Source organism: Falco biarmicus, chromosome 2, assembly GCF_023638135.1.
Source record: "Falco biarmicus isolate bFalBia1 chromosome 2, bFalBia1.pri, whole genome shotgun sequence".
NCBI lineage: Eukaryota > Metazoa > Chordata > Aves > Falconiformes > Falconidae > Falco > Falco biarmicus.
This window is the reverse complement of record NC_079289.1, coordinates 119,060,381-119,085,667: the sequence shown is the minus strand read 5'-3', so window position 1 is coordinate 119,085,667 and position 25,287 is coordinate 119,060,381. Positions and strand designations below refer to the sequence as shown.

Here is a 25,287-nt window from a genome sequence, read left to right as displayed (position 1 = left end):
ACTCCAGGAGCACTGGCTGCAGCTATGACAAAGGCAGAGAACACTAAGCACAAGAATTATTTACTGGTAGTAAAAAAAAATAATTGTTCCATTAAGCAGAAGGAACTAGAGGATGGCCACCTCTGCTGTTAGGTAAATCACTGCAGTAGTAAATGTTCAGTTATGGAGCTCTGGCAAAGCACTTCCACAGGCGGCTTCTGGACTGGACAGGTCAGGCTCAGGCTGGTTTTCCTGGCTTCCCAGACTGGAATAGTCTGAACTACAGGTATTGGATGCGATTGCACTGAGATATTCTCCAACCACTTATTCGAATGGCCCCACTTCTCTCACCCCGAGTTCCAAGCACAGTCTTCCTGAGCTTTAGGACCAGGGTCACTCTGAGCTTACAGTTCACCTCGCAGTTAGGTCCCTGCACAGCAAAATTCTAAAGCTTTTCATAGCTCAAACTGTGATCCATGGCTCCTTTAGAGAGGAAAAGTGTGTGTCCATGAGGAAATCACAAAAGATTTTGAAAGAGAACTTGAAGTCACAGCCATGGTTCAAATCACCCTGAACAGGCAGGGAATCGCTAATAATTGCAACTGTTGCCATCAGCTCAGCTCAACTGAAGGGGATGTACAAGCAGAAAAATATTCCAGGCAGGACTTACAGCCTTCTCTCATCTCTTCACTCTTAAATTAGCGTCAAACAACTTCAGAAAATCTGGAACTTTTAGCAGCTGCATCAGAAACCCTCTTCTCACCAAAACAGTTTGGTGTTGCAAAGACCGACTGGAAGCACGCACTGTTCTGCTGTGTTTTTGAAGTTACACGGGGAGCTTGTTACTTCCTCCCACAGCACACTCCGGTGATGGTATCTGACATCCGAACCCAGGCAGCCTAACTGAGGTTATCAGGGGGCAATCTACATACTTTCTTCCCCAACTTGATGACCTTTTTAAGGAGAAATACCAAGATCTCCCAAGCAAAACCATCTGCAGCAGCCTAAGTAACGCCGAGCACATTGCTGTATACCCAACAAACGATGTGGGGGGAAGGAGGGTGTGAAGGCAGGGAGAAGCTATGACTACAAACTTATAGAAGCAGTTACAGAAGTTCAATGTGATAGCAGCAAGAAAATTTCTCACAAAAACAACTTAAAATTACTTTATTTTTTAAGTATATTAGCACAATATTTACAAAATTGTTTCATAAATAAAAACATTTTCTTGGGTAAAGACTATAGATCTACAGATATTTAAAATGTCTATATATTTATATATACACACGTACACACACAAAAGGAAGCACACAGTTATGAACAACTTTGGTTTTAAATTACTAGTGGGAAAGGGCTGGGTGTATCAATGACTTCAAATGCTCGCTTTTAAATTTGTGCCTACAAGAAGCCCAGAGCCGAGCCCTTAACAACAGGATGGTGGGTTTCTCTCATTTCTGAGGCAACTGATTCTGCAGCCTGTACATGGCCACTGAGCTCCTCACGCTTCCACAATGGCTCGTAACAGCTCGCTCTCGTCCCACAGTAACACAGACGGGTTCTACTGCAGTTTGCTTTACAGAACTTAACATAAAGCTATTATACGTAACGGTTTTTATAAGGCAGAATACCTCAACACAATTCCAGTTGGCTTGGGTTTTATTCCTCAGCTGCTCAACTTTCAACTTGCCAGAGGGCATCACCAGTTATAAATCGGGAGCTCTGAATTCTTACACTGAATTGCTAATGGGGAGTTAACCTCCCACCTGGAGGCAGAGATTGCTGTAATCATGGGAAAAACCTGTATCTGAAGATTCATATATTGGGGCTCAAATCTTATATGAATACTCCCACTGACAAACTCGAAGGTATGAAAGTAGCATAAGCCATACGTGCTTCTTAAAATGCTTTATCACATGAATAATCATTTTCACTGTGGCCAGTTCCACTGGTCTTAGCGAGGGGCTGGCCCATGGGTTCCTTTAAGTGGTTCAATCCTGCAGCCCTTGCAAAAGGACTGTTTGTAAGAGTAAATGCTGTAAAATCAGATACCTCAATTTTATTTTGTTGAATTCTTGATGCAAGGTGTCTGCATCGAGATTTGGAGCTCAACATGCAGAGACCTGAACCTCTGCGACACATACTCGTAACACAGACACAAACCTTTGCTTATGACATCCAACTCCGAGACGTGCCAAATTACTCAATCTTTAAAAACATGGATATTATTACAGTACCTTTTGGCAACAGCTTTCCAAACACAGTTTTAAATTGTTAGGAGGAGAAAACCACGTGTAGCTTTGAAATATATCACCTTAGTACAAAGAGGAGACAGTGTCAAGATTTCTACAAAGTATACATGAAGTCCAAAAGAAGCCAACTATATTGGAACAACTCCCCAAACAATTGTAAAAGGCGGTAAAATCTCATGGAATGTGCAAGTTCTAGTAAACTTATTTAACCATTCCACTTAACATATATACAGAAACTGAACCTCCTCACTTCTCATCAGCCTCTACTTACTTTCTATTTTATGTATTTGTAACGTAACGGCAGCATCACAAACGGGTCAGAAATGAAATAGCTCCTTTTTCCGTTCAAGAAAAGAGATTTTAAAACTCTGTCAAAAATACACTAAATAGGGCAACTCCTATTTTCATGAAGCATCCATGACTTTTACAAATTCACTGAGTTAAGAAAGCCTGAAATTGCTTCCAGTACCACACACTGCACAACATGAACACGCACAAGAACCACATTCAGCATGAAAATTACTAGCTGCTGTGCTCCATAATTCCAGTGCTGAATTAGGCTCCAACAGCTGAGCAGTTTCTCATCAAAGAACACAGAAGAGGCACGGAGAGCTCTCTCACTGGACTAAAATAGCAGCCACCAGAGCATACATGACTGCTGTCCACAGAGAGGAATACTACTGTTTCATGGAATTAGGAAAACTTGGATAAAAACTTAAGGAGAGCTAGGAGTAAACTTTGTACTTATGCAACTTTGTGTTTCAGCATTTTATTTTTTTAAAAAAAGTTTTGCTGAATGTCAAAAAAGATGTATTTGTACAATCTCTACTTCCTGCTTGTATCGTAGACACATGACCATACCTTGCCCATGCACACAAATAAAAGAAAACAATAGTCTAAATGGTATTGCAATCTTTGGGCTGAGCAGGCCCATTATGAAAGCAGTGACAAACGATAGTTTTTGAAAATAATACCACTAAGGATTACTGCAGGGAGACCCTGTAGTGGGCAAACAGTGCTTTTTATATTCTCACCCTCAACCATCCCATATATACCATAACAAAAGAAAATAAAGATCACATGTGGGCAAACACACATGTTCCTTGCTACAGCTGCTCTGACTATAAAATTACATCATTTATATCAAAAGCACTTTTGCCACACATGCAAAACAACTAGTTTCCTGAATTTCTTCTCGTTGAGTAGTGCATCTTCAAGGCCACGGTGTATCAACAACGGTGTACTTTTCACACATCACATAGCTCTGCAGATCTGGGAATTTAAACAACAACAACAAAAAGTTCAGGAAGAGCAGCACATTTTGTGCTGCCTACCCAAGTTACAGCTTAAAAAATGATCATTTTTTTTCATTTCAAATTTTGAAAGCACGCTTTGTGCTCATATAACCAAGAAAAGTGGTACTAACAGCAAGCGATGTTTCAGCCTCTCCACAACAGGAAAGTGTGCATTGTCTTGGAACCCCAACTCCTCAACCGGAATGAGCTGTAGCACCCAGGCTCAGCTGCCTGACCTGTTCTGACCTTACTCCTAATGCTGGTTTACCTTCTCATGATACTTTGTAAGCTAGTGTGCTTCACCACTGCACTCATCCCTCCTTCAGTGTGTGAACTTTCAAGGGAAGGTAGAAAGCAGGTAGACCTCAGAAGGCTCCTGCCTCCAGCCTGTGAGTCAAGAGCCCCTGCCTTCGATCTGTAAAGCCTTCCGTTATTTTTAGAAGCCGTCTTTCAGGGCAGAAGCTGCACAGATTTCTAACCCTACCCTAGAAGTCAAAATGAAACTGATAATTAGCAATTTCTGTAGTTTTAGAAGCTCTACCTCAGCACTAGAAGAGGAGGCATGTTCTTATAAGCCGAAATGAGACCCAAGAAGAAACAGTCAACTTATTTACAATTAGATCTCCAAGCAAAACTCTACCTTGTTCTTCAGCAGTATGTGGTAACTGTAGGGATCAAATCCTTATCTTCCCCCCGCAGTGAGTTCTGAATGCAATGCAGTGGTAAATATTAAACCACTGACTTGAAGAAGAAGCAATAACCACTTCTGATGCAGGACCTACCTTCCACGCCACCTACTTCAGATTATACTAACTGCTATACATTTTATCCATGCATTTAGGTGACACCTATGCAGTTGTCCTTTGTATTGCAAAAGTGCTTGTATTGCTACTGGTTTAGAAAATAATGCTGTGACATATCTGGATGACTCACCTAGTAGTCCTAAGTAACAAACCTAGCAGTACGTGGTATTTGTAAGGAAGCCTGTTTATAAAATCAACTGATATACCTTTTTCCAATTAGGGCTAACTAGTATCTCATTTATTGTCACATTGTCAATTCACGCCTTCTAGAAGCAGCATGACATAAAAATATTTCAAGTAGATTAAGTAGATTTAGAGTGACCTTACTCTTTATCCTGAGTAGCAAAGTGTTGTAGTTTGATGCAGGAGTACTAGGCTAAGGGTCTAGTGATACCTCATGACAAGTCTGCTCAGTTTCCAGGAAGAAACAGATACCAATAAGCATCAACAAGTGCTCTTTTACCCTACTGCTGTGAAAAGGAAGTACAGCTTCTGAATGCAAGAGAATCAATAAAAGACTGTGTTCGTTTTCAGACCTCAGCATCTAATCAATCTATCATTTAAGCTCTTCAACGCAACAATCTGGCCAGGAAGACTCTATTACTCTTCCAACAGATATGAGCTGCAGGAACCAAGAATCTTTGCAAACTTGGTTACCCACTTTAGGTACCAGTTTGGGAATTCTGGGCCAAGTTAATGCAGTCCCTCCCATTTCACGGCTTATTATAAATTAGGAGAGGTCTATTTACACATAGTAGGTGTTGCAATCTCACAGGCCATTATAAAATCAAGAAGGACTAATCACGGTGTTGAAGTTATTTCAAATCAGAAGAAATCTTAAGTTGGGCCAGGGCACTGAAACATACATCTTTGTTTACAATATGTTAGATCTTTAAACATCAAGCATAACCAATGGGCAGAAGCCACAGTGCACTTTTATATCTTAAAAGGTCAAAATTCAGGTTTGTCAGAAAAAAAATTGCCATTTTTTAAACCGTTCTTAAATTTTATTAAAATGTGTTTCAATTCTGTTTGTTTTTACACACTACCATCAGACCCTGAATAGTAATAAACTGAGTGAAATCTGATTGGAATACAAACAAATCTAACAAAACCCAGATAATTTAAATAATACCTAAAGAGTGTGTGTGTGTGTCGTCTAATTTTAAACCACTTTCCTATGAACTTCCACGGAAGATCACCAATTAAATATGCAGAGAAGGCTTGGTTATATCACCAACAAAAAAACCTGAAAACCAAATACAACCACCCACCACCACGGAACAGTACATGCATCTTAAATACTACATAAGCATAAAGGAAGCATACAAACTATTTGACTTTCCACATTTGATCAGAAACATATTTAAGTTCTCACTGACTCATCCTCTTCACTGTTAAGAAATACTCATTCTTCCTCTATGTATAATACAGAAAATATGTATTCTTTCTTTCCAGTGAAATATCATTTGAATAAGAACAGCACCTGCACTGAAACCTCTCTGCCAAGTTTCATCATATTAGCACAGAGTAACTCTAAACATCAAAATCCCCAAATACATGTTAATTAAAATGAATATCTGGTGATATCTCTGGACTTACCATCATTCTAACATCACTCCTTTTGCATCTTTAAAAGCCAAGCAAATGGATTAGTAATGAGCAAAACAGCAAGAAATGTTTCATAATTAATATTCAGATTAATTCTAATTTTTTTGTTAGAACTTGCTACTACTTAGCATGCCAATTAGTGAACAGAATAGAAAAAAAAAAAAAAAAAAAAAAAAAGAGTCATCCCTTTCTCATTGCAATTTTCCCCCATCTTAAGCGCTATCGGAGTTTCCCAACACTATGGTAGAGCTTCCCCAACCCCCCAAAATAGCAACAGAATAGAGTGACAGGACAGATTTTGTTATAAGTGTAATTACGTCATCAAGATAAATGCTTATGAAGAAGAATTAACATCAACTTTCAAGACCTGTCCCTCTTTTCCTCCTACAGCTGGACTTTTTTTGCAAGGTGAAGAGGGTGGATATAATATACTGAGGTATTAGATTTATCCTAAACAGTCCAACAGTGCCACTGGCTAGCAAACAGAGCAGTGTAGAACAGAGCTGGGAGCTGCAGGCACAATTTCATCTAAAGATCAAACTCTTATTAACGCCCAGAGCCACATAAGTTGACATACCAATCTGGCATCTCAGTGCTGCTGTACTGAGAACTACAATTATTTTTTGGCCTTTTTCCATAATTAATCCCTTAATTAGAAGATAAGCCTTGAATTTCACCTACCATTTAGTGGTTCTTCTACAGCTTTCTGCAAAACATTTAAAAATATATATATGTATAAAAAGCCTTCATGTCTACTTTTGGCTCGCCACAGTTAAATTACTCTAATTGACATATACAGTAAGTAGTGATTCTACAAAAACGAAGAAAGCTGAAAGTTAATAAAATGACTAGAGTGCTGAAAAAAAATCAGTCAATAACTGCATTCTCCAGACTATTTCTTCCCCATTGTACATTTTTCCTCAGATGAAGTACCTCTAGGTGGCAGAAAAGGCATGCATATACTACTTTTAAGCTCTAAAACCTAACTGATTATTTCTGTGATTTGATCAATGGTTAGTAATAAAGCAGCATGACTTAAAAAAAAATAGTAGCCAAACAACAAAGTGTAATCTCCTCAAAAGGAAATACACCACAGTTGTGCATTTAATTTGGCAGACAATCATCAGAAACAACACACACAATCTATAAGTGTTAAAAAAAAAAATAAAATAATCAGTAATTGGTTAAGATGGCAGACTTCAAAATAGGCACCTTTTCCCCCCTCAGCTCAAGAAAATATCAAGCATTATTTTGTAAGTGTGCCCCAGTGTCAAAACGAAGCACTTCACTGATACTAAGTTTTCCACAGTCTTTAGATTACACAGAATCAAAACGTATTTTTAAAATTACTTCACACCTATTTATTGCCTGAAGTACAGCAATATATGCTGAACAGCCCTTGATGGAAATGAGCAACATACTAACACACTTGATTTTCCACCTTTCTGTAAGTTCGTGGGCAAAAATAATTGCTACCTGAATTTCTCTGTATCTGACCCTCCACTAACTGCAGCTGCCAAAAAACTATTTTCAGACCTCTACATTTTAAAAATTTATTTTTATTTCCTTCCTGTCTCCAATTCAGAGAGTTAACATGATGTTCACTACTATGTAATTGTAGCTATTTCTTTATTTGTCAAATCCTTGCTGCAGTGTCAATCCACTTTGTGAAGAGAACAGTTCGTAAAGAGAATGGAGTTTCACAAAGGGTGTTATTTAGCATATTGTTTTCTATTTCAAAGCTTAATTTACAACGAAAAACAAAGTCAAAAAAGGAAATAAAAATCTCCTCTTGCCCTGTCTGCTTCCATGCTACAAGTAAACAAGAGTATGTTAAAGGCAAGACTGCATTTTGAAAGAAGCTTATCTGTAATATGCTTCTCAGCAAATTTTTATAACATAATGAACTCTGTGAACCTTTCTCTTTTTTTGGAACTTTGTGCACTTACATTCCTTCCATAAGTGAGAGACCAACCCTCTGAAATACTACCCCTTAAAACAAAAGTGGATGAGAAAATAAATAAATAAATCAATCTATCTCTGTTGTCTTAACTGCAGTCAGCTTTCCTGCCCCACGATTAGAAACCATCTTTCTTCCGCAGCTGGGTCTCAGGCTGAAGGAGACCTGGAAATGTCTCTCAAGTGACGGCTGCCAGCCAAGAAATGGGGTGACTTCGTACTTGCCATGCTCCCTTACCACAAGGAAATTTTACTGGTATTTTACAGTTGTGTCTCTTTACTTCTGCAGAACTCCCAGAAATTAGGTAGTTCTCATTCATGGATCATTACAAAGCACTCCATACGCCTATGAAAATTACTAGTTTAGGAATAGTAACTCTAGAATTCAGAAAAACTGACTGAAAGACCTTCTTAAAAAAAAAAAAGCTTTTCTATTTGTTCTGTGTTACCTAAAGACAGACACTCTACTTTCAGATGGTCTCATCAAATTAAAGGGCATTATAGGAAAATAAGAAAAACAAACAAGAAAGGCCAAGGCTATAGCATCTGTATAGCTGGGAATTCAACAGAATATTAAAGGATTCTGGTGTGAAAGACCACAGGAAAAAATATCCCTAGGTCTTCATTACAAGCCATCTAGATGAAAAAAAATCAACGGTATTTCGCACTCACCTTAACGAAAGGGCATTTTCATTATGGTGAGCAAAAGGTCTTTATATTTATGAAAGAGTGCATTGTTAAAGAACACCAAACTTCCCTTCACATCCACCACCTCTTTGTGACAGCCCTTGAAATTCCATTCAGGCACAACAGTCGGAGTAGCCATTAGGTAAGGGTGGCAATTACAGTACTATAGACACACTCAATAGGGACAATGAAGACCACCAACTCACTCAACATTAGACATCTGTTACACAGCCAGAACTTTCGCTTGCTACCAACCTGGTCTGAATTCGAACTAGTGGAGAAAGGTTCAGTATCTCACTACAATCCCCTGAGCCATCTAGTCACCCCAAATTTATTAATTTTAAGCTTACCCCTGGACGAGGATGATCTTTCATTCTGGAACCTAAAATAATTACAAAAAAGTGACCAGGCAGATGAATAAACATCAAGATCAATCAAATAAAAATATCTGTTGATAAAACCTGGAACAGAGTAGCAACACACAAAACTGAAGCTTCCCCTATCCAAAACTATTTAATATGATGATCTGCAAATTCTTAAGCTTCTAAGCACTCCTCTGTTTAGGAACCAAATAATCTCATCATATATAGTATGTGAATTGTCTCACTCATGCAGTCAGTCCTAAGAACGAATTACGCTACACACTACTCTTTGTGCTTATTTTGGTGTGCTGGAACCTACCCCAACAGTCACATTTGATTTCTTCAGCCAGCATAATCAAACTACAGATGCAACATTTATACAGATGATTAGCACAATGCATCAGTTACATATTACAAGTAGCCCAAAGTCAATTAAAATTACTTTGATTATTGTTAAAAGGCTCGCTTCACCCCTGTCACCATTTTTTACTCATCTTCACCTAGCTCAGGCATTACATATTAGGCATTCTGCCCTAATTTCTTCTTTAATGGAAACTCGCCCTGTCTCAGGGTCTGTTATTTCTGACCATACCCACACACGGTGTGCACATTCTAAACCTGGAAAACTGCATAGTTCAGGGCAGACTAGGGACCGTGCTGACTGTATACACATCAGCCTGCTTCTGGAAGCAATACAGCCTCAGCTGCATGGCTCTGCATCCGAACTAACAAGCTGCTTGAAGAGTCTTCATGCACAGCCTGAAACAAATGAAGTCACTCTGCTCTCAGATCCAAGCTGTAAAGCCCACATAATGTTACGCTGTGGTGTGCCGGCATTCCAAATTACACAGCACTGCCTTTTTTTTTTTTTTTTTTTTTTGCTTATTTAGCAGGCCTGCCTGGCTTTTATATCTTTAAATTTGCCATTTTTTTGAGATCTGGTGAACAGGCCAGTTTCTGAAACAAAGTATTGCCATTCTTTGCTCCTGGCTTTTAGAATTAAGTGTAAGAAAAAATAGGATTCACTAAAATGAAATGTATGCATTCAAATCACTCTTATTTTAGCTTACATCTATACCAGTGGAAATCACCAGGCAGACTTTGCTTTTTTAAATTCATATTTTGATAAGCTTTTGCCTACACCATCCCATAACTCACCCTATAGACACCCTGAAATCCTTTTGCTCTCTTCGTTCTAAGCTCGAGCTAGTCAACTGCATAAATGCTGAGCTTAAACAGCAACATCCATCCTACAGCTGAAACACTCTTACTTGAGAAACCTTGCTGTGTTGATCTCAAGGCAGTTTATTACGATAAGCTGTAAATTTCTTTACTGAAGACTCCCCACAGGCTCTATGAAAGGCAATATATACAAACAACTTTCCAGTAATTTTTGAAACTGTGTAATCCTGAAATCACACCTGATCTTCAAATAAGCTGTGTCTACCTCTGAAAAGTACAACAGAGAAAATTGCTTTTCTGAATATTTAAGTGCTAAAAAAAAAAAAGCAGAACATTAGGTGCTACTTACCCATAATAAACACGTAAGCCAGACTAAGCAAAGTCGCAATGGCCATAATAGCTAAGCCAGCAATCACAACAGACCCATGTAAGGGAGGGCAGGCTGTTAAAAACATGGTAAAAGAAAGTGCATCACCATGAACAAGTAGAAGCACAAACATCCCTTTTTTCAGATACAACTGAATACTAAAATAAGCAAGCTGATAAAACCAGACACTTGTTAATTTCTCTTTTAAACTTATACCAGAACTACTTCTGCATCTTTCTTTTTCTGGATACATTCTTTAATGATACAGAGGCACTTACTGATTCATCCTGCTTAGGTGTACTGTTCTAGACAGTTTAGCTATTTTACAGTCATACACTGCAACCAACAACATTCTTTCATTAATGGCATTTTACATTTTAACTTACACCTTCAATCCCAATTTTTTTGAACTATAATTACATGAGATTACAGAATACAACACTGTTACTGATAAAAAAGTCTAAACAAAAAACAGAAGGGAAGAAAGGAGCAGACTATGCAGGTAGTACTGAGGCAAATCCACCGCAGGTAACAGGACTGCTCCATGTTTAAAGGGACATCACAGGGCAGGAACAAGCTATTCCAACCTAACCATAGCTCACTACAGAAGCTCCCTGGTTCTCTGATCCTTGTTTCCAGGTTCTTGAAGTCATCGCAACCATCTGTGAGCTCAGCCTAGCACGAGCTATTTCTGCTGACACTTCAGGGTCACTGAGCTAAACTTTAAAGATACAGATAACATCTACCTTACATGACCTGTAAAAACGTCACCCTGAAAAACTAGGGACTTTCTGCTGGAGAGCATAATAAAAACATCCTCCATTTTGTATTACTCTAGAGGATTAATGCTTTACCAGAAGTCTCCCATCAGTTAATTTTACTATTACATTTCACAACACTCAGATAACCCTTACAAGTACTTCCATAAATACTAAACAATAGGCATAAAACTCAAATCACAACTCCATTGAAAGGTCTATCATTACCCACGTTTGAGAAACCTTTAGAAACCACTTCAAGGAAAAGTAGCTTTTCTTAAATCCCCAACCAAATAAATTATTAAAATGAAGAATGTCTCTACAAAACAGTAACTCGGGGATATACAGTGCTTCCAATGAACACAAGCATGTATTCTATTACTAAATATACCGCCAAGGATGCCCAGTCCTGAATTCAACTTTTTCTCTGCTGCAGGGTTTTCTGGTAGGTGGAAGGGAAGGCAGGCAGGGGACAAGGGGAGGGTCAGAAGCAGGGATAAGGGGTATCACTCTGTACGGTGCTTCGTTTGTGTTCCTTTACAACAGTGACTGGTTTTCAGTGCTGAAGCAAAATGCCAGCCCCAACCAGATTAAAACGATCTTAAGAACTGTCTCTTCCAAGTTTATGGTCTCTGCATTTGCCTTCTCAGGCTGCTTCAATGGCATTTGTTTCCCAGCAACTCAGTTATCAGTCGCATACCAGCAAAGATTAACAAGAATTTCTGATTTATTCATTGAACAGGAGAAAATTACGATGAGGCTGATTTAGTTTCTGAATCCCCTAGGCCTCAGTAAGAATAACAGTAATAAAGGTCAGTGTTGGTTTTAGGTGACTCTTTAGGGCACTAACTGTTGCAAAATTAAAACAATCAACTTTTTTATTTTTAAAGCAACTGCTCATAAAATGCAGTCACGCTGGATACAGTCATACTAATGAAACTGATATATGTAATACTGCCTTCGGGCTATTCTTGTTTCACCAAATAAAACAAGCATTAACATAGTAGTCCTGAAGTACATTTACAGAAGTTGCTAACACTCAGTGTAGTGAAGCCATTTTCACAGCATTTCAGTGTTACAAATAAATAAAACATTGGGTATTGACACTTTTACAGAAGATTCATTGCTTACCTGAGACACACAGTGCAAAACCAACCACAGCAATTATATAACCAAGAATTTGCAAACCTATCAGAGCAAATGTTGTTTGTGGTAGACTATCAAAAACTGGGAAAGACAGAAAAAGAAACAAAATTGTAATTCTTAAAGTTTAACTACAGAGACTTTTTGTAATAAGAGACTTATTTTGTAAATAAGGTAGCTTATTTACAAAAAACCTAGATTCTCCTAAATGCCAAGATCAGCCAGCCAGTGCGATAACAAAACTGACAAGTCACTCAGGGGTCTTGTATGTATACACAACAGATTTATGTATATACAAATAAAATTATAAATAAACCTCAAGAAGAAAGAAACACATATTCTGAGAGTTAAGTTATTCATCCCAGTCCCAAGACCCAGGAAGCAAGAGCAGGAATCACTCAGATGTCCTACCCTAAATCTCATGTTTTCAAGCAGATAACTTAAAGTTCTTTCCTGAAGCAATTTAGCCAAACAAGCACAGGTTACACATTTTACTTAAAGATACCAAGAATGTCAGAAATCCAGGACATTATCGTAGCACCTATTTATAAAAATGATAATAGTATACGGAATATGTGAGGGGGAGAGAGCTCAAGTGTTTCTGTCAGTATGCTCCTGAGCTCATGAAAAAATAAATACTCACCAATCCCAAACATAAAGTATTGAAGCGGTACCAAAATCAGAGCAGGGACTACAATTAGGCCAAGACCAGCTTGATTCTGTGCAGTATACCCATCTGCAAACATTTGGATGGAAATTAGTAAAACAGAAATCCTTGACTGAACTAAAGCACAAAGCAACAGAAGTAAATCATTAGTATCATCAAGTTTTTAGGGACCAGAAAAAAATCCCACCAAAGCACCAAAAGTCACTCCCTAGCCCCTAATATTCATTTGGAGTCTGTATCTCCCTATGATCATCTGAGGGCCTGACAAGCACAATGCTGTTTCTGTTACATTCTATAATTATTTTTTTCCATTTCAAAATTAGTAGATGACAATTAACAGGTGGTAATAACTTCCATACAATTGCATGGAAGAGATTAATTTGTGCTGTTATTCCCTTAAACTGGGAAGACAATTTTAATACACTTACCTTGGACAAAAAGAACAGTGCCTACAACAGCAGCAACTGTGAAGATGATACCTGCTACAATAATGCCCATTTTCTTCTGAAGTACCATGTCATATTTTAATGCTTAAAGACAAAACAGAGAGACAGAGAGGAAACCAATCAGACAGTCAGATTCTCTCACTAAAATACACAGATTTTACAATTAGGACTGTTGTCCTAAACAAAGAAACAAATTCCTAAAAAACAGGAACTATATATATATATATAACTAACAATTCATTTGTTTTCGTTGTTTGATATGGCTAATATAGCTTATTCTGATAAATGAAACCTGGCATTGACGTTCTAGTCAAATTCTCAACCCCCCCTTCTATACAATTCAGATGAGATGTTATGAAAATAACTTTGGGACATAGCACAGGTTAACTCAAGTAGATGCACTACTGACATTTAAATAACGTTGCAGTGAATTTGTTACTCAAGTGAGTGTCCGACAGGGATTTAGAAATTCCAGGTTTAATATTCTCCCCCATGACGCTGCGTGAGGTCAGACATCATCACCTCTGTCCCCAAGGCAGCAGGGTGTTGTTCCTATCTCACCAGAATGCTTTGAAGAGGAGTATATATGGTATGACCTACATGTTCAGATGCCAGAGACAAGATTAATTTTCACTAAAACTGCACTGCTAAATAGCTGCCATCTCAGAGATGCTTGATTCCAGTGGAGGGTTTCAAAGCAGCAGCACTTTAGTAGTCTTTGGAAAAGAAGGAACAGTACAAATAGAAAATCGTAATAAGCTGTGTGTGTTTCTGCCTTACACACTGCTAACACTAAGACACAAAAATGGCAGCTCTTATTACTCCATGCTTCAAAATTAATATACTAACAGTCTTGGCGTATGTTGAAATTGGTGATCACAAACAGAACAAACTAATACTGTAAGTAACTTCAAAAAAGAAAAACAAGGCACACATACAGAACTAACATCCCACTTACATGCACTGCATTAGCACACCAAAAAAATATTATGAGGATACAGTAAATATTCTAGAGTACATGTGACAAAATATTTAATAGAATCTTATGTACAGAAGGGTTACAGAATACTCTCACACTTAAAACTCCTTCATTATATTCACATTGCCTAACACAACAGGGCCCCAGTCATATTCTCAAATACTACTGCCATTTAAACCAAAAACTTATTTGGAAGAGTAGTAATAATAAAAACTTGCTGCATTATCTGTACTGGAAATCCACATTTTTTCATATTATAAATGTGCTAAATAAGGAAAGCAAGACAAAAAGGCAAAAATAAGTAATGCATATGCTATACTTAAAAGCCAATCCTGTAAGAAAAAAAAAAACCACACCAAAAAACCAAAAAACTCCACCCCAAACCAACCAACAATAAAAAAAAAACAACAACACAAAACCCCCACCCTACCCCCATAAAACACAAAACCGAGAAAAATCATATATTCCCAAGTGTTACACAGAAGAATCATGCCCAGTTTAACAAACTATTTAAAGGTATACTGTAGTATTGCTGGATTCACACATTAACTAAAACAATCCAAAAAAAAGGAAAAAACAAACAAAAAAAAACCCCAACAAAACCAAACAGCAAGTACACCCACATTTATTAAGTTAGAGGTAGCATGACTACTTTTCCCCACAGAGGTCACAGACCTCACAATAAAGTGCAGAGGTGCAAAAAAATCCAAACAGGTTCAACTTCCTCCTGTAAAGCGATTGTGCTTCTCCATGGGTGTTACCCATGCTTATTTCAGGACAATTATTATTCTCCTATCAAAATACTAAAAATGTTTGAGGTTCTGGTATGAATGCAAGGTAATGACAATTCCTGAACATATCAGAGACTCCTAAACCATTGTAAACAACAATGAAAATCAGGAATCTAACACTATAGAAATAACATCATCTTAAATACATATATTGGTTTTCAACCCCTGACCACGGCTGGGCCTTTGAAGAGTCACATACCACTTTCAGAGGTTCATGAGAAGATAGTAAAGGAAATTATACACAGATGGATGAATATGTATGTGATTACTATAAATCACTCCGAGTACAACTTCTTTCCATTTCTTATGGATTCAACTAAGTAGACTTCTATTTTTTTTATATATTTTTAGAAGTCTAGCGTCCTGGTTTCAGCTGGGACAGAGTTAATTTTCTTCTTAGTAGCTGGTGCAGTGCTGTGGTTTGGATTTGGGGCGAGAACAATGTTGACAGGACACCCATGTTTTTAGTTGTTGCTGCGTGATGTTCATACTAAATCAAGGACTTTTCAGTTTCTCAGGCCCTGCCAGCAAGTGGGGACACGGGAAACTGGGAGGGGACACGGCCAGACAGGTGATCCAAATTAGCCAAAGAGGTGTTCCATACTATATGACATCATGCTGAGTATATAAACAGGGGGAAGAAGGAGGAAGGTGGGGACGTCTGGCATTGTGGCATTTGTCTTCCCAAGTAACTGTTAGGCATGCTCGAGCCCCTGCCTGGCCTTGGGAAGTGCGGAATTAATTCCTTGTTTTGCTTTGCTTGCATGCGTGGCTTTTGCTTTACCTATTAAACTGTTCTTATCTCAACCCTGGAGTTCTACATTCCTTTCCAATTCTCCTCCCCATCCCTCTGGGTGAGGGGGAGTGAGTGAGTGGCTGCGTGGGGCTGTGTTGCTGGCCGGGATTAAACCATGACATCTACAAATTGAAAAAGACTGAAAAAACCTCAAAGGCTGACATAAAAAATTGCACCACAGGGAATCATCTGAAAGACTAGGCCATAAAGCACACTCTGCGTTGCACAGATGTTGGAGACCAGTGCATAAAGAATACCTAAGGATGTCTGACACTGGTGAATGTATTGCCTCTAAAAACATTTAACGAAATCACTGATGTCGGTATTAAATTATAACTCAGCCATGGCTAAAGGACTAATGAACAATTTCACATTAAGACGAGAGCACCACCATTCTCCATATTGATTTTATGACCATAAAACGAAACGTGGTTTTGTTTCTGATGATTCAATAATGTAATGGTGAACTAACAGTGAAGAAAAGCTTCCTTGCTCTAACCAATGACAGTAGATATTATCAAATATACCCTACAAAAGTTACACACATGCAAAAAAGTTTGCAACAGTCCTGACAGCAGAAACATCACCGCATAGCAGACTAGCTCTGAACACAGATCCTTTAGGCTGCATGCCATACCTCTGCCATGAAAGCACAGAGCAGCTAAAAATCGTAACCCCAGGAAAGCACCCAACCCCTGGCCTCCAAGCAGAGCAGACTGGTTTGCTCAGATCCCATTGCTTAGGGCTAAACCCCTACCACAGAGTGCCTGCGTCCACACAGCGCGACTGTGGCACCACATGGCATGCTGAAGCCCCAACACGCACATCTTTTTGAGGAGGTCACGATTTCAGTTCAAAGGTCCCAAACTCTGCAAATGCCATGGCTGACTGGTGGTTTTGTAGCTTGATGCCAAAAATGTCATGTGTCCTGCAAGAGTGCAAGGCTCAAAGCAAAGGAAACTGACACCTATGCAGAGCAAAAGAGCGTAGCTTGGCCGTACTCTTATTGACCAAGCCTGTAAACAGTGCTTATTAGGAACTACCTTGAGAACTGTGTATGAGTTAATTCTCTGGTGAGGTTAGCCAATTCATGCCAAAAGCAAGCCCAGAAATGACTGTAACAGCATGGATGATCAGGAGAGGATTCCAGAGCAAACTGAATGCCAAGTTACTTGACAAAGCAGACATACCGCCTTTCTGTGGATTATCTATATCAATTCTACCACACATCTTTTAGATGTAAGCACCACCTTTCATCTTACACAGATTCTTTTACGCATGCAAGTGATTTTCGGATGAATCAATAATTGCAAGGAATTAAAGAGTCAATACTTACCAACAACACTTAACTGAGCCGAACACAAAATAATAACTAAGAACAGCAACGCTATGATGATAGCCCTTTCCACTAGAAGAAACCATGATCCTAGAGAACAAACAAAGAAAAACGGTAGGAAGAAAACAAAAACTGAGGTTATTAGCTTTACATTTATTGCTCCTTTTAGGCTGTGCTCTAGATTGCTCAATATTGTATGCAATGGTTAGCAATTAAGAGTTATAATAGGCTAAGCAAGCTATGACTTCTACCTATCTATTTTTTCACTCTGATCCCGTGCATGACAACCTGTTTTCAGCATTTCTAGTCACCCTAACATTTTCCAAAAACGGGGGTCTTAACCTCCACTGGAGTAGAGGACATGTTTACGCTATAGTCTGGCAGTACAAGCTAGTTAGATTGTTGAACTACAAACAGCACAGCAGATTGGGAAAATGGTATATTTAGGCTATGCAGGGAAGATATGAAAAATCCAATTTGATATTTCCCCAGCTATTCTATTCTACCCAACTGCCACAATTCCTTTAGAAATCCAGATGTGTGATGAGGAATGCAGGAGCTAATGCAAGAGAGAAGGAAACACTGCTTTGTTAATTTCAGAAATCACATGTTTTTCTTTAGGTCCTCCCACCACCACCCATTTAGCCTTTTTTCCCCTGCATCTTGGATGCCTCAGGCTGTTCAGTCACTCGTGCTGTAAAACTGTGTAAGCCACCTTCCAACATGAAATTAGGAAAATATCGCCACTGAACAAGAAAATGCAGTTGATTTCTTGCATTTCTGCTCATAACTTCATTTAGACTCACTCAGTAGAATCCAGAATCTCCATTTCTTAAGTTATACTTGCCACCGTTCCTCTGCCTGCACCGTTGCTTCCAAATCAATTGCTAATCTTCATTTAGGTGCATACTCTTAACTTACTCTCCATATTTAAAAGCTGTATCTGCAGCTCCAGAAACATGGAATTAAGTAGCAACTTACAACTTTCAATACCAAGTAAATACCTTGAAGACAGTTTTAAATTCACAAATTCCCCTCTTCCCCCTCCCCTCCTCCTGCAAGGGGTCACAGAAGAAGATACTGTGGTTACAACACAAATACAAGGCAATCACAAATTATGCTAAAGGCAGAGAAATGGAGGACTATCCGTCAACAACTTTATCACCAAAAGAAGCCTAATTTAATGAACTGTTTAAAGCAAGGCTTTTTGTTTTATTTGCATTTTCAAAAAAGCAACTAATATTAAACAGTAACTTCAATGCACAGTTACAAGTCTCTGGATGAGCCAAACCCTACAGGCAAATCCCAGTGATGCTGTTTGATGTAATTGAGAATTATTAATGAATTGAAAGTATCTGCAAGCAGACTCTAAAGCAGCTTCATTTCCTACGTAGCACTTCCAGATGACACTACCGAGTATTAAAAGAGAAAGCAAGCAGTCATGAAGCCTGGTATCTGCTAGGCCTTCAGCGTGCAACATGGAACCATATATGGTCCAGTCTTTATAGAGTCTAAAAGCACTTACTGTATGGCAATGTTTGCAATACTGCTGGTACATGCAACATGCAAGTAAGAGAAACAGCTGAACACATTTTCCTGGTAATACATTTCCCTTACTCTGGTGCTTCAAAACTCCTGGAGGATTTGAGAGCCAGTATAAGGAAGTCAGTTCCAAACTAGCCAGTATAAGGAAGTCAGTTCCAAACTAACAATAGAGACTTCCAGACATGGAGGGTGCGGGGGTGGGCAGGCAGGGAGGAGAGGAGAAGGAAAAGGGAAAGGAAAGGGAAGTAAGACAGGAGAGTAAAAGAGAAAAAGATGGGAGAAAAAGAGGGAGAGAGGGGAAAAAAAAGAGGAAAAGAAAAGAAAAAGGGGAAACTTTACGGTCACTCTCTTGTGAAGGTAACTGATCAGGAAAGAGTGTGCCCAAAGACGAGGGCACTGGCACAGAAATCTTGCTCATTCTGCTACTCACTTCCTAGATGAATCCAGGAATTCTGTAAAGCGAGATGGAGAACAGTTGGCTCTCGTAACACTACCTTTGTAAAAGTATCAGTTGGAACATATTAGTAGTGACAGCATTAATTCATTGCTCAGAAATGACAAGAGTGCAGACTGGTACAGGATTTCCATTATTCACTGACCCTTTTCAAAACTCACTTGCTACACTTTCTTCTATTAGCTTATTATCTCAAGAGTCTCTCTAGAATGCTTAGGAACAAACAACAAAAAGTTATGCAGGAGAATTTAAAGAGAGCAAGCGACTGTTTTACCTTCGGCTAAACCCTCAAACATAAGACTAAGTTTTACATCTTCTAGCATATACTCTCAAACCTAATGTGACCTCGCAACTATAAATTCTTCACTAACCACATTTTTCCTCTGGTGTTGGAGTACTTTCCTCGCCGCAACTGACAACTAGAAAATGAAATTAGAAAAATTACATCAGTTTCCTGCTTTGTAGTCTTTATACCACTTTCAAAATTCTAAACACAGAAAAATAAAAATAAACAAGATTTACAAATGGGACTTGATTATACTACATCCTCAAGCCTTGTTTCCCCTTCTAGAGCTTAACACTGAAAGGCAGTAACAGTCCAAAAAGGTCGAGTAACGAAGAAACTATAAGGGAAGGAAGGAAACTGCCTATACCCCTTTCCCTGCTTTTGCAGTGTTCTAAGAATGGAATGATTTTGTAGCATCCTCACTCTTTCAGTGGCTGTGCCCCTCTCACTCCATTTCAGGATCACATTTGGCTTGCAGGATATATGGTCAACTCAATAATTAGACCCAACTGTGCATTACACATGTTTGCAGCAGGACATCTGGTTTAGCTTCATAAAATGCATTTTAAGGACAAATGCAAAAACTCATCACAAAAACATCCTCAATAATTCTACAGTACACAGGTGCTAGACACATGTAACATACTCAGTATTTCTGAGAAGCTATCCAGAAGCAAGTCTCCTGTGCAGAATAGATGAAAAACACACACACGTTCAGTGTAACTGTCACTTCTGCAGCACACCAGACAGGCTGCGCACATAGAGCAGACCCCATTATGCAATAGCTGAGGCACTACGGCACATGGGCTGCATCTGTAAGGTAAGGTAAAACGGCTCACTAACTGACAAATTCATCAGTTAGTTATGACTATTTTAAGCGCTATCATCTGAGGATGATGATTAATGCTAGACAACCATAACAAGTTACCATCTAGTAGTAGCACCTCCAACCTTACTGGAAAACTGCATACCTTCAGTTCCAAGTTTTGGAGCTCTTACACAGAATTTCTGTTAGTTCTAGCTGTAATTTTTCCAGCCTAGCTAAAGATTTCACGATGCAATTCCTCAAAGAAAAGATCTCTGCAGCCACTGTGATGGATGCGTATCTCTCAGAATTACAAAGATATCAGGAATATGTTTCAGCATGTAACACAATAACATGAGGGTGCTGAAAATATCACCATGTGATCTAAAAGATGTAGGAAAGCATGGATTTCACTCTATTAGACAAGTGATCTTCATACATTATTATACAATGATAAAATGTGTTCAGATCTTTCCCACAGAAGCACTCCCCTGTAACTTCATCCAAAGTAATTCACATTAGCATTTACGTTAGAAGGCCCGGGTGCCATATTTTTTGTATTTTCAATTTAAAGTAATACATTGTCATATTCATTATTTTTCTCTTCCCCATGAGATTTTGCTTGTTTTCTCTCCCAATAGACTCTAGAACAATAGCAGGCAACTCACCTGAGTGGCTTCTAAGTTCAACCCTTGTTTCTCCTTCTCTGTTTGATTCTGTTACTTCACAACTGTAATTTCCAACTTCTGCGTCTGCACTGTTAAGCTCTAGAGAGGCATCACCCTTGGGTAAATCCGTCTGAGATCGTAAGTTAGCTGATGGAACTGTTGGGTCTCTGAAAAACTCCGCTCTTGCTCCATCAAAAGAAAAAATTGTTTTTCCTTCTTTTTTCCACGTAACAAACATGACATTTGCATTGTTCTCCTTTAGATTAGTCACATAGCAAGGTAAAATGACAGTTTTATTACAGTCACTTCTTTCAACAACATCTGTCACACTAAATGCCAACTGGGCAGATCCTATAAAGGAAAATGAAAAGCAACACAGAGTTATTTCTTAATACACCAGAGAAGAAAGAAAAAAGAATTACAACACATGACATGGGAAAACAAAATAACCTTGCCTGCGGAACCACAAAGTGAACCATGCTTTAAGGGAATAACAGAAGAAGAAAAAAAAAGTGTTATAATTCTACCACAGCTGCTCGAAGTAGACTTAGCCATTCTGACAGCTATGTAAGATATAATGTAAGATACCATAAGCTATCACAAAAAATAGTAATAAAACTTTGGGCTGCCGCTTACTTGGACACTTCCCCCAAAATGCCACATGCAGCAATACTGCACCAAGGCCAGGTTTCTGCAAAGCATACACATAATATTAACCACAGGTTGTCCCACTGATGTTCCAATTTTTGCTGCTGATCACCCAGGTATCTAAAAACGAAGATCTAGGCATCAGCTCCATGCAAGCATCCTTTTGACATCACTAAGGACATAGGGAAAAAAATCTACTTTTACACTTCTGAGAGAAGGCAGGCAGGGCAGCTCAGCCAACAAAGGTTTGTCATTTGTTCCCTCGTATCTCTGAAGGTGGAGCCAAATGCCCACAGGTTTAGATCACTTATTGCAAATACTCTCTTTTCCTTTCCAATGGAGGAGGTGCACACACAATACCATGTATTAAATAAGATTACTTAGTATTTGAGTGTATATACGATATAACTGAAAACCGAGAACTTCTAACAATAAGCAACCTGTAATACAAATCACTGTGATAAATGGTACTAACAATAGCATTCAATGCAGGTAATGAAAAATCACCACTGCGCAGGATTAGGTTATCACTGCTGGTTTTTACCATTTCGCTCCCACATTGCACCTCAGTTCTAAAAGAGTAGTACTGGCTGGCCCCTCTTGCAAGAAAGACATAAATCCCATGCCAAGATTTTATCAGAAATGACGATCAATTCATCAGCTCTTGAGAATACAAAAAGCTGTATCATCAGTATTTAAATTACAGTAAGAACCAGAAGAGGTTAATTAAACTAGCTTGACTGCAAAGTATGAAGGCTCTGAATCTTTCATTTTCTGTATATTTCCTTATTTGTGTGAAATCATAACTTAAGTTTAATAGCTGTCCTAACAGTAATTGCTCCCCAAAGTCCCAGTGGCATTAATTATTCAAAATGCTTGACTATATGCACCTTATAAAACCAAACATGGAAAAAGATATTGTACTGTAAAACAAGTCCACAACCCCTACTACTGTAAGCACACAGACTTACAAACTGGAGTAGCCCCAGTGATTTCAGAGGAGCTACTGGCATGCACATGCATAAACCAGCTCAGAATTGTGATATGCATTTGATGACTAAATTCAATTAGGGGATAGGGAGAAAGAAAAACAAAAGTGTCAGTGAAAGTTGTGTCACCATTTACAGTAGCTAATTTTTTTTCAAAGCAAGAGTCTCAGATCAGACCTTTGAAACACTGCTTTTATATTCTCACACAAGTCACTGGATTACTACTGAATATCAAAAGGTTCTAATAAACGGACTCTGTATGTACTACTCATGACAGCACTTTACAATGAGGAAAGAATTGTTCTCTGGTTTACTCACTGTGTTGCATTTTTTAAACTGTACCTTAAAAAATAAAAAAGTAACAGAAGTAGAACAGCGGGAAACTACCCAAACCACAAACTATGCCCTAATAACAAAATAAATGCACAGAATTAAAAGCTGTAGTGCTTCAATGGTTCTCGTGAAAGAAATTTCACCCTAACAGCACCACACGACAAAAGGTTTCCAAGTGTGGAGTCCTTTCCAAGTGGGGTTTGTTTTTGGGCTTACGGGTTGTTTTTTCTCCTTTAGAGCTAGCATATTTATACTTTGCGGGAAAAACTTATTCCCCACTGGCTCCATTTCACCAAGAGAGGTGCTTTCCAACTAAGCGAAGCAACTATACTTTCAAATATTTACCAAAGCAAACAAAAACCAACCATCTTGAAGGAATTAAATTGATCACAATTTTCTCCTAGTATTAGCACAGAACGGCAGGGAGCTGTAAATTACTGATTCCACCGGTTTGCTGTTGTATGACAGCTGGCACTATTTTGCCTGAAGCCAATTAAGAAGTACTCATGTGAACTGCTCCACCAGCAGAGTGCCGGGGAAATAACGAGCAGGCTGCAAACAGGCACCACCAAGCAGCACACAAATACTTGTGGGTTTCGTCCTCTGCAAATCCAACTGCTTTGGTAGAAGAGGTTGCGTGGCTGCTGGCTCACGAAAGGGAACCTGACTGCTTACTACAAACGCTATTTCCGCTATCGGTTTCTGATGTTCTTCGTGGTACAAGCAAGTCATCAGAACTCTTTAGCAACAGCTCCCAAATCTTGCAGGCAGTGGACTACAAGGCGGGCTCCTAGCCTCAAACTTTTTCATGGATTATCAGCTTAGAGGCATCCGTTAAGGTGACAATTTTAGAGCCTTATACCAAGCAGTCTGGGAGGGGGGGCCCGCTGAAGAATACCCAGCTGTGAAGCTGCCACAAAAAAAGGTTGTTTCAAACACTATATATATACCACACAAAGTCGGGAACACAAATGTGACATATTATGTCAAAATTGGCTGGGCTTAGTGGTTGCACCTGACAGACACCTGCACCTCTCAGACCGCCCCAGCACCCAGCCAGCCCAGTGCTGACCCAGCACCCAGATGTGCATTCGGACGCCTGGTTTCAGCAGGAGGGTTTAGAGCTGGTGCTTATTGACAGAAGAAGAAGAATCGAGCATTCGCACCTCAGCGAAAGCGTGGTCGGTTTTTTCTAATTCTCCTCCCCCCCCCCCCCCCGCCTCTCCTCGAGAAAGAGAAAGACAAGGTTAGATCGTAAGGTGCCACTTACAACGGCACCCAAACTTTCTTTTTAAGCCCAAGAAACACCGTCCACCCCAGAACAGCACAGAACGCCACCAGTGTGGCCGCCCAGCGGTATTTCCCCACGCGTTAAGCCGGGCTGCCCTCACGCTACCAGGCACAAGAAGCCGAGGGAGCTCCGCGCTGGCCACGGCCTCCCCCCTCTCCCCCGCAACCTCTGCCGGCGGCAGCACGCCCCCAGCCCGGGGGGGAAGCGGCGAGCCGTGGGGGCCGGCGGACCCCCCCCTGCCAGCTGTGACCGGCGGTGGCGGCGGGCAGGGGCCGGGCGGAGCGAGCTGCCCACCCCCGCCAGCGCGGCGGCTGCGCGGCCCCGGGCAGGCGGCTCTGCCCTCCCTCCCTCCCTCCCTCACACCCCGGGCACTCCCGCGGCTGGCGGGGCGCCTGCACCGGAACCCGCTGGAAGGCGGCACGGACCCGGTTACCGCGGGCCCAGCCGCAGGGGTCGGGACAACGGGGGAGGGAGGTCGGTCAGCGGGAACTCACCGGCGCCCACGGCGCTGAGGAGCACCAGAGCGGGCAGCAGCCACATGGCGGAGCGGCGGCAGGCAGCGCGGCCAGGCAGCCCGGTGGCCTCCCCGAGCTGGGCGCCGCAGCGAGCGGGCGGCTCCGCGCGGGGCGGGGCGTACGGGGGAGGGGGGCGGGGCCTTCCCGACGCTGATTGGCTGCAACCGCTGGTGCGGGGGTGAGTGACGGCTGTGACGGTGCAGGGGGCCGGCGGGCGGCTGCGCTCCCCCTGCGCTCGCCTCAGCGCAGCGTGGCGGGCGGCTGCGCCGGGGCTGGGGCGGGCTGGGCCCCGCGGGTGGGAAGAGAGTCCCGCGCCCTCCTCGGGGGAGCCAGAACAGCCCGC

General features: G+C 40.3%; 1 protein-coding gene across 6 annotated transcripts; it reads right to left on the bottom strand.

Moving 5' to 3' along the window:
* Positions 1-1,129: 1,129 nt before the first annotated feature.
* CD47 (CD47 molecule) lies at positions 1,130-25,075 on the bottom strand. Of its 6 annotated transcripts, none has more exons than XR_008819995.1 (12): positions 24,924-25,075; positions 21,169-21,519; positions 19,781-19,828; positions 17,411-17,500; positions 13,491-13,592; positions 13,039-13,131; positions 12,384-12,479; positions 10,477-10,569; positions 8,934-8,965; positions 6,619-6,748; positions 5,929-5,956; positions 1,130-3,500 (listed from the first exon to the last, which is right to left on the bottom strand). XR_008819995.1 is itself a non-coding variant. In XM_056326995.1 (12 exons), exons 1-11 carry the CDS (start codon positions 24,967-24,969, stop codon positions 5,931-5,933), a joined length of 1,002 nt encoding a protein of 333 aa, XP_056182970.1. In that variant the 5' UTR covers positions 24,970-25,075; the 3' UTR covers positions 1,130-3,500; positions 5,929-5,930. The 6 variants fall into 6 exon arrangements, 4 of the variants coding, with proteins under 4 accessions (XP_056182970.1, XP_056182969.1, XP_056182972.1 ...); XM_056326995.1 differs by having other exon boundaries at positions 6,619-6,643; XR_008819994.1 differs by lacking the exon at positions 5,929-5,956.
* Positions 25,076-25,287: the final 212 nt, after the last annotated feature.